We start from the raw sequence: 23,378 nt of genomic DNA on the forward strand, positions 1-23,378 counted from the left end.
TTTGACAATTAACCGACAGGGAGGTCAAGTCTGAAGGAGACCCAGCACGCTTGGATTTTAGATTTTAATTTATAGGGTGCCTCAATGTTTTTAAAAAAAAAATCCATGTTGTATACAATATAGTCTGTATTCTCCAGATTATTGATTTACTAATAAAAAATGAAAATTGAATTGAAATTCAAGAACTCGAAATTGAAATGCAAGATGAAAAATTAGATTCGTAGATGTATCCAGGTGATGGCCACTGTTCTATATTGTACATCGATGAAAATTATTGAAGTAACCTATTTTTCCGTACATTTGCATGCCATGATCTTCGATCCGATAGACAAACACTTTCCTGGTTCAATACATTTAGATGTTATCATCAGGTTGCCCATATTGAGAGACCCCATGAAACGTACCAAGAAATATCATATGGAGTATAGATATAGAAAGAGGTATAAAGGTAGTCCCGTAGCCTTTTTAAGGCCGAAGGGACCGTGGGTTGTTAATCCATACTAGTTAATCCACTGTGTCTAGGGCACGGTATTGGAGGTCCGAGCCCATCCCTCTCCTTCCACCGCCTTTTACCTACCCAACCAAAGTCAGGTACCCATTTTACACCTGGGTGGAGTGAGGAAAGCTTAATAAGTCATGTAAAGTGTCTTTCCCAAGGGCACAAGATCGGTGACATGTCAGGATTCGAACCAAGGACCTCTGGGTTCTGGGCCAAACACCACTGTGGCCAAACACCTTGCCGTTACGCTGTACAACCTCACAATAGAAAAAGGGCATTGAAAAAAAAAAGAAAGAAAAGTTGACCGGCGTAATATACAGAATGACCTTTTTGGGACGTCTCCTGAACACAACTAAGTCACAATTCGTCCACATTAACTGTCTGGGGCAGGCTAATGCACCGCGTGATCAAAGAAATCCATTGAAAGCCCCCCTCGGTTCATCTCTGCGAAATATTTACGATTAGAAGGGCTGTTTTTATGGTTATGGAGCCACTTCTTCTTGTAGCTTTGTGTGGATGGGTAATTGGGTTAGCCGGATTGACAGATAGCTTTATTTTACTGGTGCCAGTCGGCTATACCCTGAAAGGGTAGTCGTCATCATTGTAGTTCTACACTCACACAGGGACGCTACTTAATTACACACTTGTGATAGATGTACATGTATACATTGCTACAGTAGCTACAGAAGAAGCGAAGCAGAACTCATATATACAGTGTCATTTTTCTCCGTGGTTCTCTTTTCTGGCAAAATATATCTTGTACAGTAAAGTGGTTCCAAATCGATTAAACATTGATGTGATTGATATCTTTGACGTATGTTTTAGTCATTTCACAGACTAGCTTGCACAGATCGACTTTGATCTGGCTTCAGAATGAATGGTTAGATACTGTGCACCATATGTCAGTTCTTACATAAAACTTGCATCAAAGAGATTGATTGCTGTTTTACTATTGGCTGCTCCATTACAAAACATAAATTGGCAGCTAATCAGGGAATGGCTTCAAAATAAAGGGGAAGGGGATTTGTTAAAGGATCTTCTACTTAAGACAATGAGCCAGCAATGGAATGGGTCAATGGGGGGTGTGGAGTGTGTGAAAGTTTCCTGGCAGACCCTTACCTAACCATATCAAGTGATAACAAGAAAGATAACACTTTTAAAGAAAATGCATATGTCTACCTTCACATGGCTTTGGATTACAAACTACTGCTCGTTTTATTCTTTTTCACAACCATATACACATGGTGGCCAGCCACTCCGACTCTTGTCCTGCCACCTGCTACATAATGTAACCCAACACCACAGGGTGTCTGATACTGCTCTAGTTACAATAGTGACTGCCATTTGGTCCAGGTCATTGACCTCATTTCTTTGAAAGGGAAGAGTAGGAAACTAAACAAAAAAAGTACATACATGTGTTCATTTTCCTTCTGCAAAGGTAAACATTATAACTGGGAAAGGATTTAACTTTACCCCAAATACCTGTAAACAGATGGCAATCTGGCAGATTTGCTAATTCTACTGGTAGATAGAGCCTGTCAACAGAAATCATGTTCAGGGTGTTAGGAATGTGTTGGAGTGGTCCCCCATGTATAAATCCTGTCCAGTCAATCAACTGATCTACAGTGACATGAATCAAAGATGAAAAGTTGTGTTCTTTCAAATTTACAGAATCAGAATTTCTACAAGTAGAACTGCCAATTCTACTGGCAGAAATACAGATAGGATTTTGTCATATTCTAAAACCTTAGTGAACTAATCAATTACTAGTAAATAAGGATATTCAAATGTCGTGTGGCGCAATGGCAGCGTGCTTAACTCGGAATCAAGAGGTCCCGGGTTCAAGTCCTGACATGCAACCGATCTTGTGCCCTTGGGAAAGGCACTTTATACAACTTTCCCCACTAGACTCAAGTGAAAATGAGTATTGTCTGTCCAGTATTTGTTTCTATATGTGGGACACAACACCAGCAACAGCTGCCTCAGTTCCGCGTGTATTGCACTGTTGCAATTTCAATAAATCAAATCAAATGTTCACTTATTCTGTTCTTGTAAAGACGCATCACAGCAGTGATTTGATGACGGCGACCATGTGGTCCACCCCACAGTCTACACTCAGAACCTCTCCTGGTAGAGAGACTCTCCAGGGAAAGTACTGGTCCTTCTGGTGCCCCAGTCCCAGACACCCGTGTTTGTTCACGCCCCACGTGTACAAGTCTCCGATTGTCGTCACCGCCGCAAAACAGTTCAGTCCGGCCTTGACTTCCTTCACCGTCACGTCTGGATTGAAATCGTTTCGTCCGAACAGCGCCTCCGGTAGCTGCTCTGGGATGGGGGTCTCGTCAAGTTTGGGACCTTTGCCGAGTATCCCGTAGCCCCATACGTACACCTGACCCTGGTTGTTTAGGACGGCACATATCGTTCCACCTACTGCTACCTGTACAGCTTTCCCGATGTAGTCGAACGGTAAGAGTCTGGGTATGTTAACCTGCGTTGTATCTGTCACAGAAGCCAGCTGATTGTACTCGGAGTTCCCCCAGCCGAAAAGGTCTCCTTTCTCGGAGACAGCGAGGCAGCAGTCGGCAAATGTCGCCACCTGCGTGATTTTCTCGCCCTCGATGTCTCCCAGGAGTCTGGTAGGTTGGTGCTCGGTCTTGTAGTGTCCCAGTCCCGTCTGACCGTCGGCACCCCACCCACAGCTGTACACCTCTCCGTCTTCGGTTAGAAACAAGCTGTGGTCAAGCCCAGCTGCTAGCTGCTTCACTTTCCCTTTGACATTAACCTTGTTAACCTGTGGGCTGCCTCTGTAGTCTTCCTTTTCCACCACAGGGCGGCCACACTGGCCGTACGCGTTGTTCCCGAGGGAAAACACGCCTTCCCCGTCTGTCAAGATCAGGGTGTGCGCCCGCCCGCAGGCCACCTGAAGCACCTGGGTCTCCTGCAGCTGCGCGAGAGGCAGATCCACAGGTGCAGGCGCAATCACGTAATCTAAGACAATCGCGCTCGCTCCTTCGTGGGTACTTTTCACGGCCTTCTGCAAGCCTAGCTGCGAATCAGTGTTCACACCCGTACCCCACACCTTCCCTCGCTCCTTTGAACTCGTGAGAACGGTGAAACCGTAACCACAAGAAACAGTTCGCGCTTCTTGCGAAAAGTCCTGCAGGCAGTAAGGTACGGTCTGGTGCTTACGGACACGCTTTCTGGGAGGTGGGTTGAGAAAGTCCGGGATGCCCAACGCGCCGGTAACCGCGTTTCCCCAGACGAAGATCTTGTTCACCCTCTTGGTGTGTTTGCCGATGTACTGGAAGACAGGAAGGCCGTCTGGGGGTTTCTTCACGCCTGGAGGATCCTTGAGTTTGGCTGTCAGAGCACAGGAGCTGTGTACATACCTCTTAGTCTTACACTTCAACACAGCGTTTCTTCCTAAATGCTCTTTGAAAATCGGTGCAGTCACACGCCCCAAGTTCTGAACACCTTCTAGAAACAGCATCGTTCTCATCATCTAGCCCTATGATGATTTATTCTCAATATTTCTTGAAAAATTTAGGTAAAAATGTGGGAATTTTTACAAACCGTGTGCGCAGCCATGTTGGATGACCTGTACCACGTGATGCATCATATCCACCAATCAGACGTCGTGAATTCCGGGATGCGCGCTGTGGTTATTTTTGCCAGGTCACCGCGCAGGATTGATTTGTCATCGTTTCGTTCTTCCGTTTTCTCGTGATTCCCGTGTTTATTTACACACATTAACGCTCTCTATGTAAGCCAGCAAACTGTATTTTGCCTTGTTTGGTAGCATGGATCCCCTGCCGTGTCCGGGGGACATCATACATCTCAATGTCGGCGGTACGAGGTGAGTTTTGGTCCCACGAAATCGCACATTTGTGGGAGGGGGGCATAGTTTTGGTTCAGCTGAAAAAAAAAAGTTTCGTTTTCTTCGCGATGTAGACCATAAATGTTAGGTCTATTTTAAGGCCAGATGTGCTTCAACGTAGATAAGACTGATATCACCTTGGCTGCATCACCTTGAAGGAGTGTTGTTTTTACAAGAGGTTAGAAGACAAAAACAAAACCATGCATCTGCTTGGAGATTGCCCCTTGCCGATAACAGACTTTCAGACTAGTGAATCCTGGCTCCTGAACTTTTACGAGGGTCTGCATGCCCTTTTTGGTAAGGCTTAATCAGGCCTTTTTAATCTTCATAATCTGTAGGCAGTCACACAAAGCCATTGTATTAATCATATTCAGCACAGTCATAATAGACATAATGATTAATTGTTCGTAATCAGGTTTCAGCATTTAACCTAAATTGTAATCGGCAGCAAAAATTTTGTGTAATTCGTAATCACTACCCGTCTACCCCCCATGCAGGCCCTCTTTTAAGTTTTACAAATTTATACATAAGAACAAAACCATACATCTGCTTGGAGATTACCCCTTACTACTAGCGAGAGAGGACTTTTGGACTAGTGTTGAGTGACAGCTGGGTTTTTTTTAACCTTGTAATCCTTATGCTTTCAGGTTTTCCACCTCGAAACAGACTCTGATGTGGATTCCTGACTCTTTTTTCTGCAGGTGAGAGTTTGTTTGTTTGTTTGTTTTATTGGGATCTCCAAAATTTTGTGTTAACTTAGAGAGTTATTGCACTCGTAAGGAGACAGAATTCTTTGTAACTACTGTAGAGTTAAAAACTAGAGTTAAAAACTTAAGATCCAACACAAAAATTCTCTCACCTATCTAGCTTTCGACCAGTCACTCTGGTCTTCCTTAGTAGACTGACCCAGTAAGGCTTGTCACGTGGCTTCTTTGAAGTGTGAGGTCACACTGGGTCAACACGTCAAAGTCGTCAACAATTTCAAAACTTGCAGATTAGTTACAAAATTCAGGCACTCTCCTGGACTACTTTTAAATTATCGTTTTCCAAATAAAAATTTACTGATCAATGAAATTATATCAGTTGGCAACTGCACTATCAAATGCAACATGTACATGCTTGTTGCTTCCAGTCAGCCATGTATTTTGGAATGTGTATTGCAATTAAAGCTGGGATGGGTATGGGATGGTATATATCCATCACTCACTCATTATTTAGTACTATCCATTAACCTTCTAGTATATCTTATCTGTGATCCGCTTCCCCTAGACATAGATAGGACCCATATAGGTATGGGAATTACCACCCAGGCTATACTGTACCTAAATTTGCAATAATTTGTTGCGCAGTACAATGTTATGTTTACATTTTTTGTGATTATTTGCCATTAATGAAAATATTATGATTGCCAACTTGTTGCTAGATTACATATGCATTTTCTGACAGTGATGTACATGTAACTTGAATGCTTTACTTGAAATTGGCTCCAAAGGAGTCCTGGTACTTTTTGTTTGTGTGGTAAAACATCATTGTGAAGAATGATTAGTAAAGGATTTTATTTAGTTTCCTTACAAAGAAAATGTTTTTTTTAATACTTTTGAACACAAGAAAAACAACAATGTGACAGTTGCCAGACGAACCATTCATTGTCCTGATTATCAGAATGTGTGCCTGAGGCTTAACATTCAATTTTGGCATGAACAAAACATGTAATGCTTATACATGTACAATGTAGTTATACAAGCTCAGTTGTTTCAACGCATACATGAAACTTAACTTGGAACAGAACAGAGGGGAGGGAATTCATTTCTAGTAAGAGCCAGGCCACGCCCAAGCCAGAGCCCCACACGAGAAGTCTGTCAAGTTGTGGTCCCTCCTCATTATGCAAATGAGATCACCGCAGCAGCGCGCCTTATCAAGGTACTACTCCCGACTCTGTAAACACGGGAATGGTTTACAGCGATGATGTCGAAAATGCGCCATCCGATACCCCCCGCCTGCGACCCCGGGTCGGCCTGTCACGTCACGGGGATGTTGTTGTGGTCACGATGGTCAATGGAATACCGGCGGCTATTTATGGTCGGGGTCGTGGGAAATATGAGCGCCATCCCTCTCGTCCCTGACAAAAACTTGGTGTTGCGCCAAACCCACGCGAGGACAGCGACCTTTGCGGGGGGAGAGAAACGACAAATTCAGAAATAGCCGCCCCCGGGACAAGGTGTGCCGCCCGCGCATGCCACGTCATTATCGCGGCGGGCGCGGGAAAGTTCGGAACTGTCCCCGCCGAGCACGTGCAAGCCGCCATGTAGGAGGGGCTGCCGGGATGGGGACACGGTTCAAGGACATAGGGTGACCTTGACAGTTGAAGTTTGGACATAACTGTTACTATAACGGGTGCGGTTTACTGGTAAAATTGTACGCATGTCTGTAGTAGGGGGGGACATCAGTCATCATCAATTTCCGACACCAGTAGGAATTATCTGATATTTGTCAAGGTATTACTTTAGTTAGTGTGATTATTACAATCATTTTATGCATTTATCATATAATTTTCTGCCATAAGTGATAAGATCAAGTGCCAATACTGTGGATATGATTCAAACTTGCACTTGTAATTAAATGCTTAGGCATTCACTTTACCATACTGTTGTATACCAATACAGATAAACTTTTCTGATAACTTTAACTTTGTCTTTCATCTTCAATCTGTCATCTTTGACAGACAAAAATCCGCGTGTAGTCAAGAGATACAGAAAGAGGCGACATTGTACATGTACATGTAAGTCATACCAGCAAAATTTGCTCCTCAAAATGCAGGAAATAGTGTTCAGAGGGTCAAGATTTTAAATTTTCTTGGGGGAGTATGCCCCTGGACCCCCCCCCCAATTGTCATGCTTTGTTGTTATGTCAAACAAAATTTGAGATGACAGAAAAAAAGTTCAGGCGGGTTAGAACAGAACGTACTAGTACATGTACTATATATACAGAGCAAGTACTGTAGGGAAGATGTGTCATCTTCATATATCATGCACCAGGTGTCACACTGCCTGAGATGAGGCAATTAGTGCCTGCCATGGTAGAGACTCTCACCTCTGTCAGAGAAAACCTCTCACATACTCCATGAAGTGCTTATAGTGACATTTAAAGGTCCTTACGTAGGCCACGTTTCCATGAGCATGGGCAATTTTGGTAAAGTGTGTGATAACAGGTGTGAGCTGCAATATTAATATGATCTTAGTTAATGGAGGGTCGTTTGCACTTTTACCTCCATGAAAAACGGTGGTACTGTTTTTGGTATGTGTATGTGTGTGTGTGTGTGTCCGTGTGTGTGTCTGTGTTTCCACATGGTCCTTAGGTAGGTTGTAAATCCCTAAGGGAAAAATCATTAATCACGTCTACATCTGGTAGCAGTTTTGTTCTATACATGACCTCCTTGACAGCTGATAGCTTGTACGTTTCCCTAATTGCACAGTAAAGAAAGATTTGCATACAAACACCATGGTGAATAAGAAGAAGACACAGTCACCATCACCATCACACAAGATCTAATTATAAGTTTCTCTCAGAGAAGTCAAGTGCTAAATCACTTGACTTCTCTTTCATTCTCAATTGCGAGCACTCGTCCCTATCGTAGGCTTAATGTACATGCTATATATGTAAACCCGCTCTTTCCCACCGCAATAAATTCTGAATCAACAACAGACTGCTTCCCTCTCTCTGGGATGCCCCGATGGCTTAGGTCCGGATTACACAACGCCAAAGAAGTTCTTTGCTTGATGAAAGTTCCGAGATGTGATCGCGTGGAGTGCACACAGTAACATTCCATCAGCTTGAACCTGATGACCAATCTCACAGAGATTCTGCGTCAAGATAGCTCTTGATTCAATGCCTTGCTTTGATTTCTTTAACTCTAAGTTACAACAGAATGATAAGATTGCAACTCTAAAGTTACAACAGAATGATAAGATCACAAACGTCTGAGAGAAAAAGAAATGGTTAACATTTTTTTGTCATGGACTAATTATGCCATCTGTGTAGATAAAAATAAAGGCAACTTCAAATTCATCAGGAGGAAATTAAACTTAGACTGATGTTCAAACAAAGGTCAAGCTAAGGCCACACCAATTTAATTTGTTGGTTCTCCGATTCACCTCTTCATTTTTTTTTTATTTGCAAAAGAAATAAAAAATTCTGGTTCTGAATCAACTTAAAAATGCTCATATTTTGCACCCAACAGTTGAGGAAAGTCCTTTTCTTCCTAGTTCCTACAGTTTTTTTCATCAATCAATGCAGTGGTTTGATTAAAACTTCAAAATCTATTGTTTAAATTTTAACCCAGCCCTTTGTTTTGACTTCATGGCTCCTATCATAGCATTAGGATGCATATACCTGTTCTTATTTTTATTTTTTTTTGCCCTGTTGCTTCATATTCTTTCGAAAAAATCTGAGAACCAACAAATTAAATTGGTGTGGCCTAATATGCAATTTTTTCACCGTGGGAAGTTTGTCATCAACATCTTCCTGGAAATGAATGAATTCTTTCTCCCTTTTTTTAAAAAAAGAGCAAGCCCAATTGATTGTGATTTCCATCACTGACAATCCACCGTTCCACGACAGTCTGTCACCAGGCAAGTTTAAAAATGGCTCTCACAGCAATGAACTTGTGAAGTATGAGACGAATGGTACAATTTCTGCCACTTTTGAAGCGTCCGACACGTCTGTAGATTAGTTTGTTCCTTCTGGGGTTTTACCTCATCCCAGTACCTGACTCTGTGTGCCCCCTGCCATCTGTTTCACATGTAAGTAAAATATATTCACTTTTCAGTTTTGTGGCAGTTTAATATTTAGAGAGAATCCTTTGAAGGAAAATTTAAAACCACGGAGTGACAGATAAAAATTTTAATTCAGTGTTATGAAATAATAACTTTCTCAAAGGTAAATTCATTATAGCGTTGCCAGTCTTTATTTCATAATGACTTGTACCAACACAGATGAACTTTCAATAGTTTCATGCTAGTTGAATTCAGTGTCATTTTCTGGCAGGTCTACATTATAATTTTATAATTTATATACACAATCATGTATTTTTTTGCCCTGTTGCTTTATTAGTTTCCTAAAAAAATCCAAGAACCAACAAATAAAATTGTTACAGCCTATTAGAGTATCCTAAAATTTACAGTAAAATAGCTGATTCTAACTACAATGTAGATCGGAGTGTCAACCCTGACATATGTAAGTCATGTCCATGTCATAACATGCAGGTCATGGACATCTAGGCATATTTTTGTCCCGCCCAACTTTCACGAATTAAAATTCTACAGGACAACTTGGGAAGAAAACCGTACGCTTCTAAATTACATATGGACGTCACTCCCCCTGACCTCCAATACGAGAATCCCCTTCGAGCGTTCGGTAGTCGACACTCGATGCAGAAAATTACAAAGTCAATGACGAGGAAATAACCCCGGGATCACTGCACCTGGATTACAGCCATGTCTAAATCCAGCGATAATGTTTATTCTAGCCGTGTGGCGGGGTCAAAGGCAATGTCACGACAAACGTGCACGTCTGCAGAGTTCTGGTATTTGCTCCACAGTTGTGCCGTCCATATGGATTAAAGCCGTACTAATGCTCCGACTACAAAACCCTCTGTTGGCAAACTTTGCAACTGGTGTCACCATAGTAGGCATCTTCAAATTACATCCACACAATACTAATAAGTACACAAAAAATGTACTCTTTTTTCAATGTAGAAAAATTTATATTCCTAATGCAACTAGACAAACCATCCATAGCTAAAAAGTGACGAGAAGTTGAATGTATATAACAATATTGTTCATCTTGTTTTGTTGTACTTAGCCAACTGTGGCAAAAATGTGAAATAAAGGTCCTAAATTCATTCAGAATAACATTAACAGCTAACATTTGTTACTGCCAAATAACATGGACTGTCTAAAATTTGTCTTTACCTCATTTTCCTACATGTTACGTTGTATCAATTCATACTCATAGGTTTTATATAAGTACCAAATTGCAGATTCTGTTTGTCACTGACAAAAAAGTAGTGGATGATGCTGCTTAAAACATCATTCTGACAATTCTGAAAATCTATCCAGTTACTTGAGCCATATTTAACGTTTCAATGTGTATCAACATTTGACTTTGCAACAGTTTCCATATCAATAATTACTGAAACTTGTTTTTTAACCTTTTTAAAGTAGACTTTTTGATAGCTACATATAAAACCATAAAAATGGAAAATACAACACAAGACTGGTTCAAACTTTCTTAACTAATTTGCATGACTGAAACATATGAATTTTAGATGCTGAAACCATGACAAGGGAAGATGTACAAAAATGTACAACAGGTTCAAGTTGTTGACAGATTTCAGCATTAATATTAATAATAACCGGCCCAGGCTTTAACTATCAATCAAACAGTTGGGACGCCAGACAAAGAAACACTGGTACACTTGAGCGAAAGATTAGACCCAAAGTATTTAGCATATATAGTGGGAAGAACATACTTACTGGATATATTACCAGATTACATACATGTACATCGGTCATGTGATGGACAGCTGCTCCGTTTTCCATATATGGGCGCTTTGGAGACACAACTCATCATTGGTCGAGAGGACGAACTTGAAAAACTTGCTCAAGGCCAGGGCAAATCATTTTGTTACCGTTGAAGATTGTACAAAGATGTAGCACTGAATTACATGTACAAATGTAAATGTAGGGTACAGTGTAAGGAATCAGTTTGATTTAAGTCAGTGTTGAACACTAGGTCGAAATTTTTCTGTCATCTCAATTGTTTGACGTAATATATCAGAGCACTGAAGAGAAAAAGAGCACCAAAAAGTCTCTTTTTTTCAATTTCTGTTCGGTCCCCAATTTTTTTTGTCATCCATTGCATCGGTGACCATCGGTGACCTTTCACTTAAAGGCATCCAGTGCAGTTTTTAGGGCTTGGAAACCCGATTTTTCAAAGCCAATATTCTAGTCACTTATCTCCATAGTTAGTTGAATACACGCTGTCCCAATGTATATTGACCCTCATGGAGCAAAAATTCCCAACATTCTGATGGAAAATGGTTACCGGAAGGGCCCTGGACTGATTAATAGGGTACCCGGAAAATAAAGGACTCATCTTGGGGCTTGTTTCTAAATGCCCAAAGTATGAAATACTGACTCAAATGTGCCAATGTGAAGAAGTACTGTATGTGTGAATATCATAAAGATTGCCTTAGTCAGAATATTTCCAGTTTTGCTGCCCGGAAATCACATTGGATGCCTTTAAGTAAACAAACAAATAAATGTTACAGTACTTTGACAATGTATAAACAATGTTATAACAGAAAGCCCTCTACATGTACATGTACCTGTCAGATGGAACAAAAATAGTCGCAACATTTTACCTACAGTAACTGTACATGTAGGTAACATGTTAATCTAGCAGTGGAACAGTAGTGAAAGAAGTGAAATTGATTATCTCAACCAGTTTAGCTCACTGAGGACCTAATCTTTCACTGGTTGTGACAGAGAAGACAGATGCTCCGTACTGTACATTTTGCAGGTTCATTGTACCCAGGATATTCCCCTAGCTCTTTACGAGAGTAGTACTTAATGATCGTATAATGAGCAGTGGACCTTGGCTTAATGATTACAACCTTCTGACCAGTAGTGACTGCAGTCAGGATTCAAACCCCCAACCACTTGGTCCAGAGGCAGGGTCGCTAACCGCTGGACTATGCTGCATACTCGGACTACATGTAAACCGCAGCCAGTCAGCGGCCGGGCTATACCACCAAACGCCACGCATCATTACCGAGCTGAGTGACAAATACAGGTTCATCACACACTATGCGGGGAATTCGGACCATCCAATCGTATCCAGTTCCTGAACACGATACAACTTCTGCACGCATCAATCACTCGCGGGGCCCGCGGGCGGCCGACGCCCATCTATCACACACCGCCTTACAACAAGTGGTTCATGTATCAAGGCCGGGCACGGGTACCAATTTACTCAGCACGCCAGCGACAGGAGGGGGTATTACCACTCCATTTTCTATACGAAAACACATTAGAACAGGTATCAAACGAGTTGAAACCAATCTCATCTCATCTATCCCTTAAGTCTAATTGTTCGACCGTCGGGGCACCACATGTACTGTTGATCTGACAACCGGTTCTCTTCACTCTTCTCGGTTTTCTGTTCCTCTTAGTCTTAACCTTTGAAATCACTTGGTGTCATGCTGGTACATTGAGTGAGTGATAATCATTCTCCCATCCTTTCAGTTGCCTTCTTTGGTCTGTCCTGTGTAGTGAGTTGTAGCACATTGTTATTGAAAAATTGCAAATACATGTCCTTGGTAGTCCGAAGAAGACTGCCAGTGTGCTCATTCACGGGGATGTGACCTCATATGGCTTCTCACTCCGAAGCAGAGATATATACATCATAATACATGTAGATCAACATAAATCAAGAATTTGATAGGTCAACCCTGTGCTAAAACATGTAATACCTTTAATATGACAAAATATGACAAGTTCTTTTTACTAAGTTACAATCATATTATCTAATTTAAGTACATTTGTTTTAGATAAAGATATATATATATACATGTATGTTGACATGTGTTTTTAATATTACTAATATACTGTACAATACATATTGATGTTGACCATAGTGACAACTGAAATAGTGCCATACATTGTACATGTAATTTCTGGACCGTCACACAATTATTACAAATCAGATATTACTTTTTTCGTTTGCCTTGAGAGCTGGAAACGGAATAAAAAGTTGTTCATGTCGTATAATGCTTAAATCACTAATGACAATTTAGTGTCAGTGCAGTAACAGTATAACTATAATGCCGTTGCAGTAAGTGAACAAAAAGTCATACATGGTTATCAGTGTAGTTAACGTACCACCACACATACACACAGATCTGTCGCTGTACCCAGCGTCATCCCTCGTACGTACATTCCAGACTTGCGTGACAATTAATCAGCTCCTGATATGAGCGATGGTGCGAGGCACATCCGAGGTCAGCCGACAGCCGTTAAACTACCGGCTCGCATTCTGATAACTCAGCAATCCAGCCCGTCATAAAAGTGACCTTGCCGAGCCAGCTGTCTTTAGCATGTGCACTATGTGGGACACACAAACACACGCCGGGCAGATGCAGTGTTGTTGTCCTCCCTTCTACGCTATCAGCAGAAACTGTAGCTGCTGTATTCCCTTCCACCGGCTTTCATAGTCTCGTGTATCTTGTTCGAAAACTAACCTCTAGATGTCCTTCTGTGATAAGCCCAAGGCCAGATTATACTATTAGATACTCCCTAGTAGTAGCCTCCAGTGCAGGCCTCCAAGCGATGGACATTTTAATACTGGGTTAAAATTTGTAGAATTATTCAGGCGTTCTTTTGCCAGCCATCGTACAAGCAAACGGCCATTGTAGGACGAAGTGGGTTTCTACTATACAATAGCCAGTTGGTTGTACAATGGCTTACAAAAGAATGTGTCAACAATTTTACAAAACCCAGGGTATCAAAACGCCCACAGTCAGAGGCCTGCACAGGAGGCTAAAACTCCCTGTGCACAATTATACAATGTAGGTCATACAGGACCCTCCCAGTGTCACTGGCTTACGATAAATCCTAGTTGTGACGGCGTTGACATTGACGTGATCCTAATTGTTTGTGTAGCTTATCCCTCGTTGATGGTTAAACAAACTATTACTAAATTGAAATACATGCATTTTTGCACAGTTATTGACAGTCAGGTCAGTTACATGTACCGGTACAAGGTTGTCTGTCACATTAGAAAGGGCAAAGAGTACCAGGTACACTGTATTTCAGCATGGAGCTTTATTTGGTTTCAGTGATATTGTTCAGCACAAAACAGAGCTTTTTGTAAAACAGAAAATGCAAAAAAGTAACTTAGTTTCCATTTAAAGTTTATATAAGGTCAACACTGTGCAAAAATTGAAGGTTAACTTACATGTAATTATTAACTTACATGTAATTGTTTGAGCCTTGGAAGATTAGCCCTTCGGGGCTAAAAGGTTTCGAAATAAATGAAATGTAATTGTGACATACATTGTACAGTACTGTACACTCTAACAGGGGCTTAACTTAGCCAAACACAAATGTTAACATGTTTTGCACTTATGCACACACATGTACACAGACACAAACACACATCAGCTGCTTATTGTTCTTTTGCTACAAACTGATACATTGCAAGATTCCTCAGAATCCACAAAATCAGCCTTGCTTGAATTACACATTATCTGTTAAAAGGTGAAGTAACTCTCTTACAAGTTACGCCCTTGATACATGTATTTTTTACATTAATATTGCTAGTACTGTAAATGTCTAACTGAATCAGATGAATAGTGTATATGAACCTGAGTATGTGCAGTTGCTTGTGCAAATGCTCTGTATAGCATATCCTACTGTACGTACATGTACTCAGTTTGAGCTCCGACCTGTGGTTTCATTTTCAATCCACAGTCTTGTTCCAATCCTCGCACAGGCTTCCATATTTATCGTATGTACATTTATGAGTTAAGACCTATCTCGGCCTAACCCGCGTCGCTCGACCGACCCCGCATTGTGTGTCAGGACACGGGACGGGAGCCGCGCTTCGCGCTCATCCCAGCACGTCAAATTGAATCTGGAGGTGGAATCCGTCTGCCGTCACGGCTAGCTGGTGGATGGGATATTGAGGAGGAGGTGATGGCTGGATAGTTGTTGGAGTGTGCCGGGAGAATGGGAAGGGCGAGCCCCCCTCCTCGGAACTTCGTGATTTCCCCGGGGAGCGCGGGAAGGATGCGCGGAGCCGGGAGGTGGACATGTAGCGAGCCGCGGGGTCGCGGGGTTTATGGATAAGGCAAACTGGGCTACGAACCCACAGTCTCATCACCTGTAGTACATGTACATGTACATGCCTACGTACAAATGATCACTAGGTGATTACAGGTTAGGGGAGTAATAATTATGGGCGGGTTTGGCACATAAAAGTCAGATTGTCACCGTGTCTGGTTGCGTGTCCGTTGCATTTTATCAGTGGAATGGTTTATCGTGCTTGCAAGCTTGCGTTGGAGGCAAACTTGAATGTGACACTAGTAGTACAATGTACATTTGTAGTAGTCACTGTTAGTTACATGTATCTATCCAGTCTTTGACTACACTGCTGCATTGGTCCCTGGGCAGCAGTAAGGCTAGTCTCCATACCATGTTTTCAAGCAGCTCTGTCTACTGTACATTTAATTTTGGTTCATAGGATTGTTGATTATCATTGTGTTTTTAAGCCAAAATGTATAATAATGAAAGGAAAGTAATGAAAGTTTTACATGCTTTGATATGACTGTGTTCACTGTTCACAGTTGTGTCACACTGGGATACTAGTAAATGTTTTTACATTTGATTATTTTTATAATATTGTATCTAAGTGATAATCAAAATTAAAGAATTAACATATTTATACATTGTAACTATTTTTTAAAGTAAAGGCTGGTTGGTACTTTGTGACTGGTGAGAAGTTGGCAAAATTTTGTGGGTGAATACATTTTGGCATTTTACCTTGTGGGTAAGTCACAAATAAGAAATGTGCACACAAATAGATACATGTACATGTATGTCATGCTGCAGTATGTTCATTGTTCTAGCCTGTCTGACATTTTTTCCAGCATTCTTAATTTTGCTGTTAATTACGTAACATCACTTTCTAGTGCTAAAGCGAAGCAATCCTAGGGGAGTCTGGGGGCAGGGAAAATTTGGAAATCTTGACCCACTGAAACGCCGTTACCTCATTTTGATGGGAAAATTTTTGTGTGTCATAAACAGCAAAATTGTGTAAAGTGATGGAAAGACAAACACTAGAACACTTCTGCAGAGTAATTATAGCCTTAAGTTCTCAAAATATTATCTTAAAAATGCATTCACTCCTTCCCATCAGAATAGAAGTCTCTTATCATCCCAGTCACATAAGTGTGTCCCAATTCAGAATGTGGAATTTTCCACTCCTTCACACGCATGTAGCCTCTGATTGTAAGCTACAGATTTGGACAGGAAGTCTTCAGGGAGGTGAGAAATGATGAATGGGCAATTTTGGGTGAAGTTGAGGAAGACGGATGGAACGTATGGTCATAACATCCAGATGAATTTCCCCAAAACGACTCATGCAAGAAGGGTAGTTCAAATGTACGGGAAGACAAGAATTGCTAGGCTTTATTTATAAACATGTATCAGTTATCTTTCCAGGGTTATCTTTCTGTCATTTTAAGGAATGTTGCTGCTCATAACGGACAAAAATTTTGCCTAATTTGTCATCTTTGACTGATAAAAATCAGTGTCTGAAGAAAGAGTATTGTTAAATTACAGTAAGCTTAGTCTACCAGAAAAATGAATACTGTACATATATTATATATTGCAGTTCATATCAATTTTGAAAAAGCTTGATACCGAAAAGAACCACCATGGCTTTGTGAATACTTGTTAATGAAAGCACTGTATGGGGGTTTCAAGAATACATGTATTTTACTGATAAGTACCAGGGGGTTTCAAGAACAATCTTACTAAATATGTACTAGTACATGTATGATGTGATTACATGTGTACACTGTACATGGGGTATTGAAATACTTGACACTGCAGAGGTTGATATCGAACAGTTTATTTTGGAATGAGGAGTGAGATGGACTGAAATGTGCTGTATTTGTTCCTGACCAATTACATATTGTACATGTCTGCCTTTCTAGTCACATGCATGGGTGTTCTGATCAGTGTTTCCTCCTTTTGCAGTTTGCTGAGTGGCAGAATATCATCACTCAAGGATGAAACAGGCGCTGTGAGTTGCAATTATCACAAATTTATTTACACGTATAACTCATTAGTTTTTGTCAATAGGTGTTAAAACTGCACCTTTTGTTAATCATAATATTGTGCCAGAATTTCTGATGGTGTATATGGTCATAACACCAATGTTAACAAGAGTTCCACGATCTCATACCTTCGCCAAATGATGTTAACCCTTGGGGTTTACGAATTATACAATTTTGATAGTTGATTTCGCAAATAAGAGCGTCATTTGCATGGATTACATCAGTTGCTCATATTCTCCACCCAATGGCAGCCTTATCTTAACAAATTAGGCTATTCTAGTACTTTCTCATAAATTATGCAAATGAGATCATAATGTGAATAAATTATCTTCATTGATGTTCACCTTCACTTAACTTCCAAATGCGGCAAGTATGAAATTCCCAGCAATTACAAGTATGAAATCATAACAATTTCCCATTAATTATGCAAATTAGGTCTTTATTTACATAATCAATAACCTCTGATGTTTTTCTCGTTCTCAATTACATGTCACAAGTATTTCATAGTCCTATTATCAAACAAAGCAGATTTATAGAATTTCCTCATTAATTATGCAAATTATCTCCTGATTTGCATAATTGTCATCTGATTATGTGAAGCATCACTTCAGCTACCTACATACCAAAAATCATGACAATCCGTCAACCGGTTCTTGAGTAATGCACCTTCGGAGATTTTTCAAGAAACGCTCCTGCAGTTCCAGAACAAGCTGCTAGGGGGCCCAAACTCATGTCACTTCTTCTCTACCTCAAGAGCTATCTACCAACCAAAGTTCGTGACCCTAGTACCTCTAGATCGCGAGATATCAAAACCGGAAGTTCTGCTGCAGTACCAACAAAAGCCGCTAGGGGGCCCAAAATCTAATCATTTCTAGGTCTTATCAAGATACCCACATACCAAGTTTCATGACAATGCATATTAAGCTTCTTGAGTTATGCTGTTCACAAACAAACAAACAAACCAACAAACCAACAAACGGACAAACGCTACTGAAAACATAACCTTCTTGGCGAAGGTAATTACAAAGTAACTTTCAAAACTGTTATAAGATGTAAGACTCACACAATGCACAACTGCCATCTACATTTTGTAATTGTCAGGTACATTAATTCTGGAAGGAAAAAATCTACCAGAGTAGAGTTTTGTGTTACTTTATGAACAGTTCCTCCTCCCATTTAGAGCCTTAATAAAGCCATGCAAATTTAATTAGTTGGCTCTCGGATTTTTTCTCTGAAAAAAAAATAAAGCAACAGGGTGAAAAACATTCCTACATAGGCATCCTGCATTGTATAATAGCCTATAGATTATTCAAACAAAGAATTTTGAACTTTTAATCAAGCTACAACTGCTACAGCATTAATAGGTGGAAAAACAGTAATAACTACATTTGTACATGTACGAAGACAATCAATCAATCAATCAATTAATCAATCAATAATTGTCCGGAACTCATGGGGCCAAAATACATTAAGCATTTAGAGTTTATCCTGAATTTTTATTCTTTATTTTGCAAATCAGAAAAAAAATTGAAGCAGGCATATCTGAGAACCCATTAATTAAATTGGTGTGGCCTAAAGGTTCGGCCATAAACGTGACCAGAGAGTTGCCATCCGCAGCCATTACTGTACATGCCTGGAGTTTTAATGGCTCTAACACGTGTCCCCTGTCATTCCTACATGCCTGGTCATGTTTAACGACAATGCCAAGCTCATCCTTCCTGTTGCCTGGATCACGCACACATCACATGTGACTTGGCTAACATATGCTACTGTTGAACCAGTCTTTTAGCTAGGGCGGTTGGATGCCCTGTAGGCCTGTACTGAAAACAATAAGAAATTGGACACCCTACTTTTTGGTAGGGATGCTCTATTTTTTCCACTCCCAACCGCTGCCATGCACACATGCCTCCCTTCAGCCTTACTATAGATACAAAATTGATGGTTTACTGATTGAAGGAGAAAAAGTCAAAGTCTTCAAAATTTGCACCTCAAAGTGCATAAAGTGGTGTTTGAGAGCATCACGAATTTATGAAAAGCCCCCCTAAAAAGCTCGCGCACCCCACATTTTTGCTGCGCATAGCATACAATAAAGCCTGAATCCCTTTTTTTGCAAAGCAGACAAAAATAAAGCGGGCAAGTCCGAGAACCAGTTATACTGTTGATTAATTTTGGTGTTGCCTTTAAGTGTCCCACACTATCATATACTTCCTTCCTACACCCCTTTTTCTTTGTGCATGCACAGTTTAAACCGTGAACTGACTTATTGCACCACCAGGGTACAAATGTATCTGGCTTTCATGCCAATTCTGCACAGTTCTCTGTTCTTGGCTAATAGTCAATGTACACACACATGTACTTCAAATCAGTTTAGAAGGATGCATAATCTACAACCAAAATTGTTACTAAGTGCCATCCAGGGTATCATAGCATCCTGGATCCCATTCAAGTTAATGTCAAAAATTCCACTGTGCTATATTTGAACATGACTTGTAGTCACACTTTTCACAAGTCGTACCAAATGTCACACGTCGATACGCGAGGAGCATCTTCCCCAATTACGCCTGCAAAGGAGAATTACGGATCCAGCAATATTTTGCAATTTGATGTGATATATCGGCGGCAATAAGCGCAAACTTGCAAGTTATTACAGATTATGCAATAAGTCTTGTAGCCATTTGGGAGGCTTGATCAGAACTCAGTGGGAGATGGATATAGGAAGACGTGTTAGAACAGATCTGCAGGAGATTGAACAGTTATTATTGGCTCCAAGCATTTAATTGCTCTTTTGAGAGGATTATAAGAGGAAACAGTTAATAAGAAAACATTGTGATGTTGTGGAACATTATAATCATCGCAGGCTCACATGAATTAAGGGCACGCATTGATGCATATCAATTTGTTTATTTGCATAACCAATGAAGCAGTCATCTTTAAACGGTGTGAAACTTAATGTTTTATAACACTCTGAGGTGATCATAAAATGGCTTAATGTGTTCTTAATGGTAGATGATAGGAACTTAGCATTCCTGAGACATTACAAGTCGCTGAGATCAAAATCTACAAAGTTTTAATGATTTTGGGGAAATTTGGAAAATCTAACATATCTAGTTAACATCTAACATTAGTATAATATTCCACCCTGTCAAACTGTAGTTACTATATCAAAAGCTGGAGTTGGTTATATTTTCGTAATAACTGAAACCTTTATGACACAAACTTTCAATTTGATGCTAACTGTTCCAGCTTAATTGTCATTCTTCACAAACAAATCCTGCGTAATACCCCCTGATTTATTGTTCCACTTCTTTCCTCTGGAAGATTTGTCGCGTTGCCCCCATTGTTTACGTTGTCAGCTCGACAGTCAGAACCATCAATCCAACCACCTTGTTTTCCTCCCCGAGGTACGCCCTGTCACCTCCGCACAACTCAAACATAACCACGACTGTCCCAGGTCTTTTGTCACCCCGACACGAAGACAGGGTTCCACAGTCTTAAGTCTGATGAATCGCAGGGAACGAAGTCGGCAGTCTCCCCGATATTGTTTTTGCTGCGGCGCGAATTAACAGTGCTGCCCTCCAGCTATCACCGTTGACTAGCTTTCAGGGCGAGAACAAAGTCTAACTACTCTTAATCCTTCCCAGTAAATACTGATGAATAGGCAGCTCTGAAAGTGTAAATGGTAGATAAGTAGAGTGTAACTACACTATAAAAGCACAAACTTAAAGACTTTTCACAGCCATAATCAATTCCATTTAATACCTAGGATGGAACTTAAAAATAGCTTGCTACAAAATTTGATTTGTACCTGTCGTTGATGACACAGCATATACACGACATTGTACCTGTATGAATTTTATAGGAGGTACTTTTTTCACCTTCAGCCTGTTAAGGTAAAAAAGACTTTTGGCACCAAACTCGTATAGGTTATACTTATGAAAAAGGTGAAACAGATTGGCTTGTTTTATACTGTATACATACATGTACATGCATGGATCTGCGGCGTACCATCCTACTTTAAAAGTTGCTTTCAAGTTCCAAGATAACAGTTACTTATTGTTGGACTTTAAGAGACTTAAGTCAGTCCAATCTCAGTCCAATCTCAGTCCAATCTCGCAGACATACATTGTACAATGTCATGTACACTCAGATTGTCAACTCTTCTTAAACTTCATACATTTGAAACCCTTTCTTCCCCCCAGCCATTGTTCCCTTGTCATGCCCTAACTCATATCTGCACCCCGAGTGTCAATCCTGTTCCTGATTCCCCATCCTGTATGTCCGATCTAATTCTGATCTTCCTTCTATACGTTTCTCTCCCGCACAGATTTTCATCGACCGTGACCCCGCGGCGTTCGTTCCCATCCTGAACTTCCTTCGCACAAAGGAGCTGGACCTGAGGTGGGTATGATGGAGTCTCCCTGTCAGGGGCAGGACAGTGGTGGATAGTGTACAGCGGTATTGATTCCAGGGCTCGAAATAATCTCCAAGCACTGATCTTTTGTAGCCTCTGTAGCAGGCTTATAGAACTGGGGGTTTGGTGGTCTTCGGCTGTTTCTGATTAGCCCAGTTCAAAAAACGGGGGTAATTCAACCAGGCCGGCTATGTTGTCTATTATAATATGCAATCAGAAAATAGCACATAAAAGATCTCAAAGACCCCCAAAACCCCCAGTTTTTGGCATGCTATGGAGGCTAGATATTTTGGTGGCTGCAAATAATACGGTATCAAATTGGCCAGGCTGTATCCATTTGGTGGCGAAATACATGTACTTAGTAGTAACTGCTTGGCCAAATGGATACCGCCGGTGGCAAAGTGGATACAACTGTATTTTGCAGCGGCACCAAAAGATCTGCTTTGAGATTAGGAACAAAATACCACCAGGTTAGTGCAGGTAAAATTGGAGCTGTGCAGGTATTTCTCATGTCTACCTGCACCTAACCTGCACTGGTCCATGTACGTATACTGGGTATATGCAGGTTAGTGCAGGTAAAATTGGAGCTGTGCAGGTATTTCTGATGTCTACCTGCACCTAACCTGCACTGGTCCATGTACTGGGTATATGCAGGTTTAGTGCAGGTAAAATTGGAGCTGTGCAGGTATTTCTCATGCCTACATGCACCTAACCTGCACTGTGCTGTGTTGAATATACAAATGTAGGTGTATAACTATGTGGATTTTGATTTGCTGCATTTTGGCTTTTACCACCTACATGTATCAAACCTGTAATAATGGCAATTAGGTTTCCAAACAGGTTTAGTATGATCCATACTTCTTAAATTCTGACCCTGAGTGGTGCAGGTAAAATTTGTCAGAACTTCATCATGGAATCAGGACCTCATTTCATAATTCATGAGGAAATGCTAGTACTTACAGTACCTTTCTTTTTTTTAGATAGGACTGCCTTTGGGTGGATAATTATGATCAACAGAAGTGCCTGATAATTCATGCAATTAAGAATCTTACTTGTCTAATGAATAATCAACAACAAAAAAAACTTTTTACTTTTTGTTGGTCAAATGTAAATGTGAACATCACCTGGTGAAGGTACGAAATCGAGGAACTCTTGTTTTCAGTGTTACTTGCACCAGTGCAGGTAAGACTATGCAGAGAAAAGTATTTCGAGCCCCGGCCAGGTTATTGATTGTCATTGCGGCTGCTGTATTGATCCCGTACATGTAGCTTGAGAGGCAGCCAGTCATCCCGCTGATATTGATTTCTTCCCTTATCTTGATGCAGTGTCAAGCTTTGTGCTTATGTTTTTCTCTGATACCAACAGGATGCAGGAGATATGCCGGCTTTTACCAGATTTGGTGGTGACAGTGTTACATTGTTAGCCTCCTTAAAGCATTAAAGTTATTAAATTTAATGTGCTTTTTTATTCTTTCTGGCATTTCACTTCAGTTGGTACCAGGGTTCTCTTACCAGCCTGCTAAGAAGGCTAATACACTGTTCATTATTTACCTCAGACTGTTTCCTCTTCTTCTTCCTCTCCAAACCAAAAAGGTCAATGACCAGACGTCTCTCGCCATGGTAGTGTTGGGTTACATCATGTTGCAATTTTATAGCAGGAAGGATTGTTGCATTAATGGATTATTAGA

The 23,378-nt window shown here is 40.7% G+C and overlaps 2 protein-coding genes across 2 annotated transcripts in view; one reads left to right on the forward strand and one right to left on the reverse strand.

Annotated features, from left to right (window-relative positions):
• Positions 1-2,527: 2,527 nt before the first annotated feature.
• On the reverse strand, positions 2,528-3,989 carry LOC109469992 (RCC1-like G exchanging factor-like protein). The gene has a single exon (XM_019768759.1). The coding sequence runs from the start codon at positions 3,987-3,989 to the stop codon at positions 2,562-2,564; it is 1,428 nt and encodes a 475-aa protein (XP_019624318.1). The 3' UTR covers positions 2,528-2,561.
• A 167-nt stretch (positions 3,990-4,156) lies between these two features.
• LOC109469991 (BTB/POZ domain-containing protein KCTD3-like) overlaps positions 4,157-23,378 on the forward strand; it is a 53,066-nt gene continuing 33,844 nt past the window's right edge. The window contains exons 1-4 of the mRNA XM_019768757.1: positions 4,157-4,355; positions 5,024-5,077; positions 17,201-17,246; positions 21,605-21,678. Coding sequence (XP_019624316.1) covers positions 4,300-4,355; positions 5,024-5,077; positions 17,201-17,246; positions 21,605-21,678 — 230 coding nt within the window. The 5' untranslated portion in view covers positions 4,157-4,299. The remainder of the gene's footprint in view (positions 4,356-5,023; positions 5,078-17,200; positions 17,247-21,604; positions 21,679-23,378) is intronic.

Source organism: Branchiostoma belcheri, unplaced genomic scaffold, assembly GCF_001625305.1.
Source record: "Branchiostoma belcheri isolate BF01 breed outbred unplaced genomic scaffold, Haploidv18h27 scaffold214, whole genome shotgun sequence".
Classification (NCBI taxonomy): domain Eukaryota; kingdom Metazoa; phylum Chordata; class Leptocardii; order Amphioxiformes; family Branchiostomatidae; genus Branchiostoma; species Branchiostoma belcheri.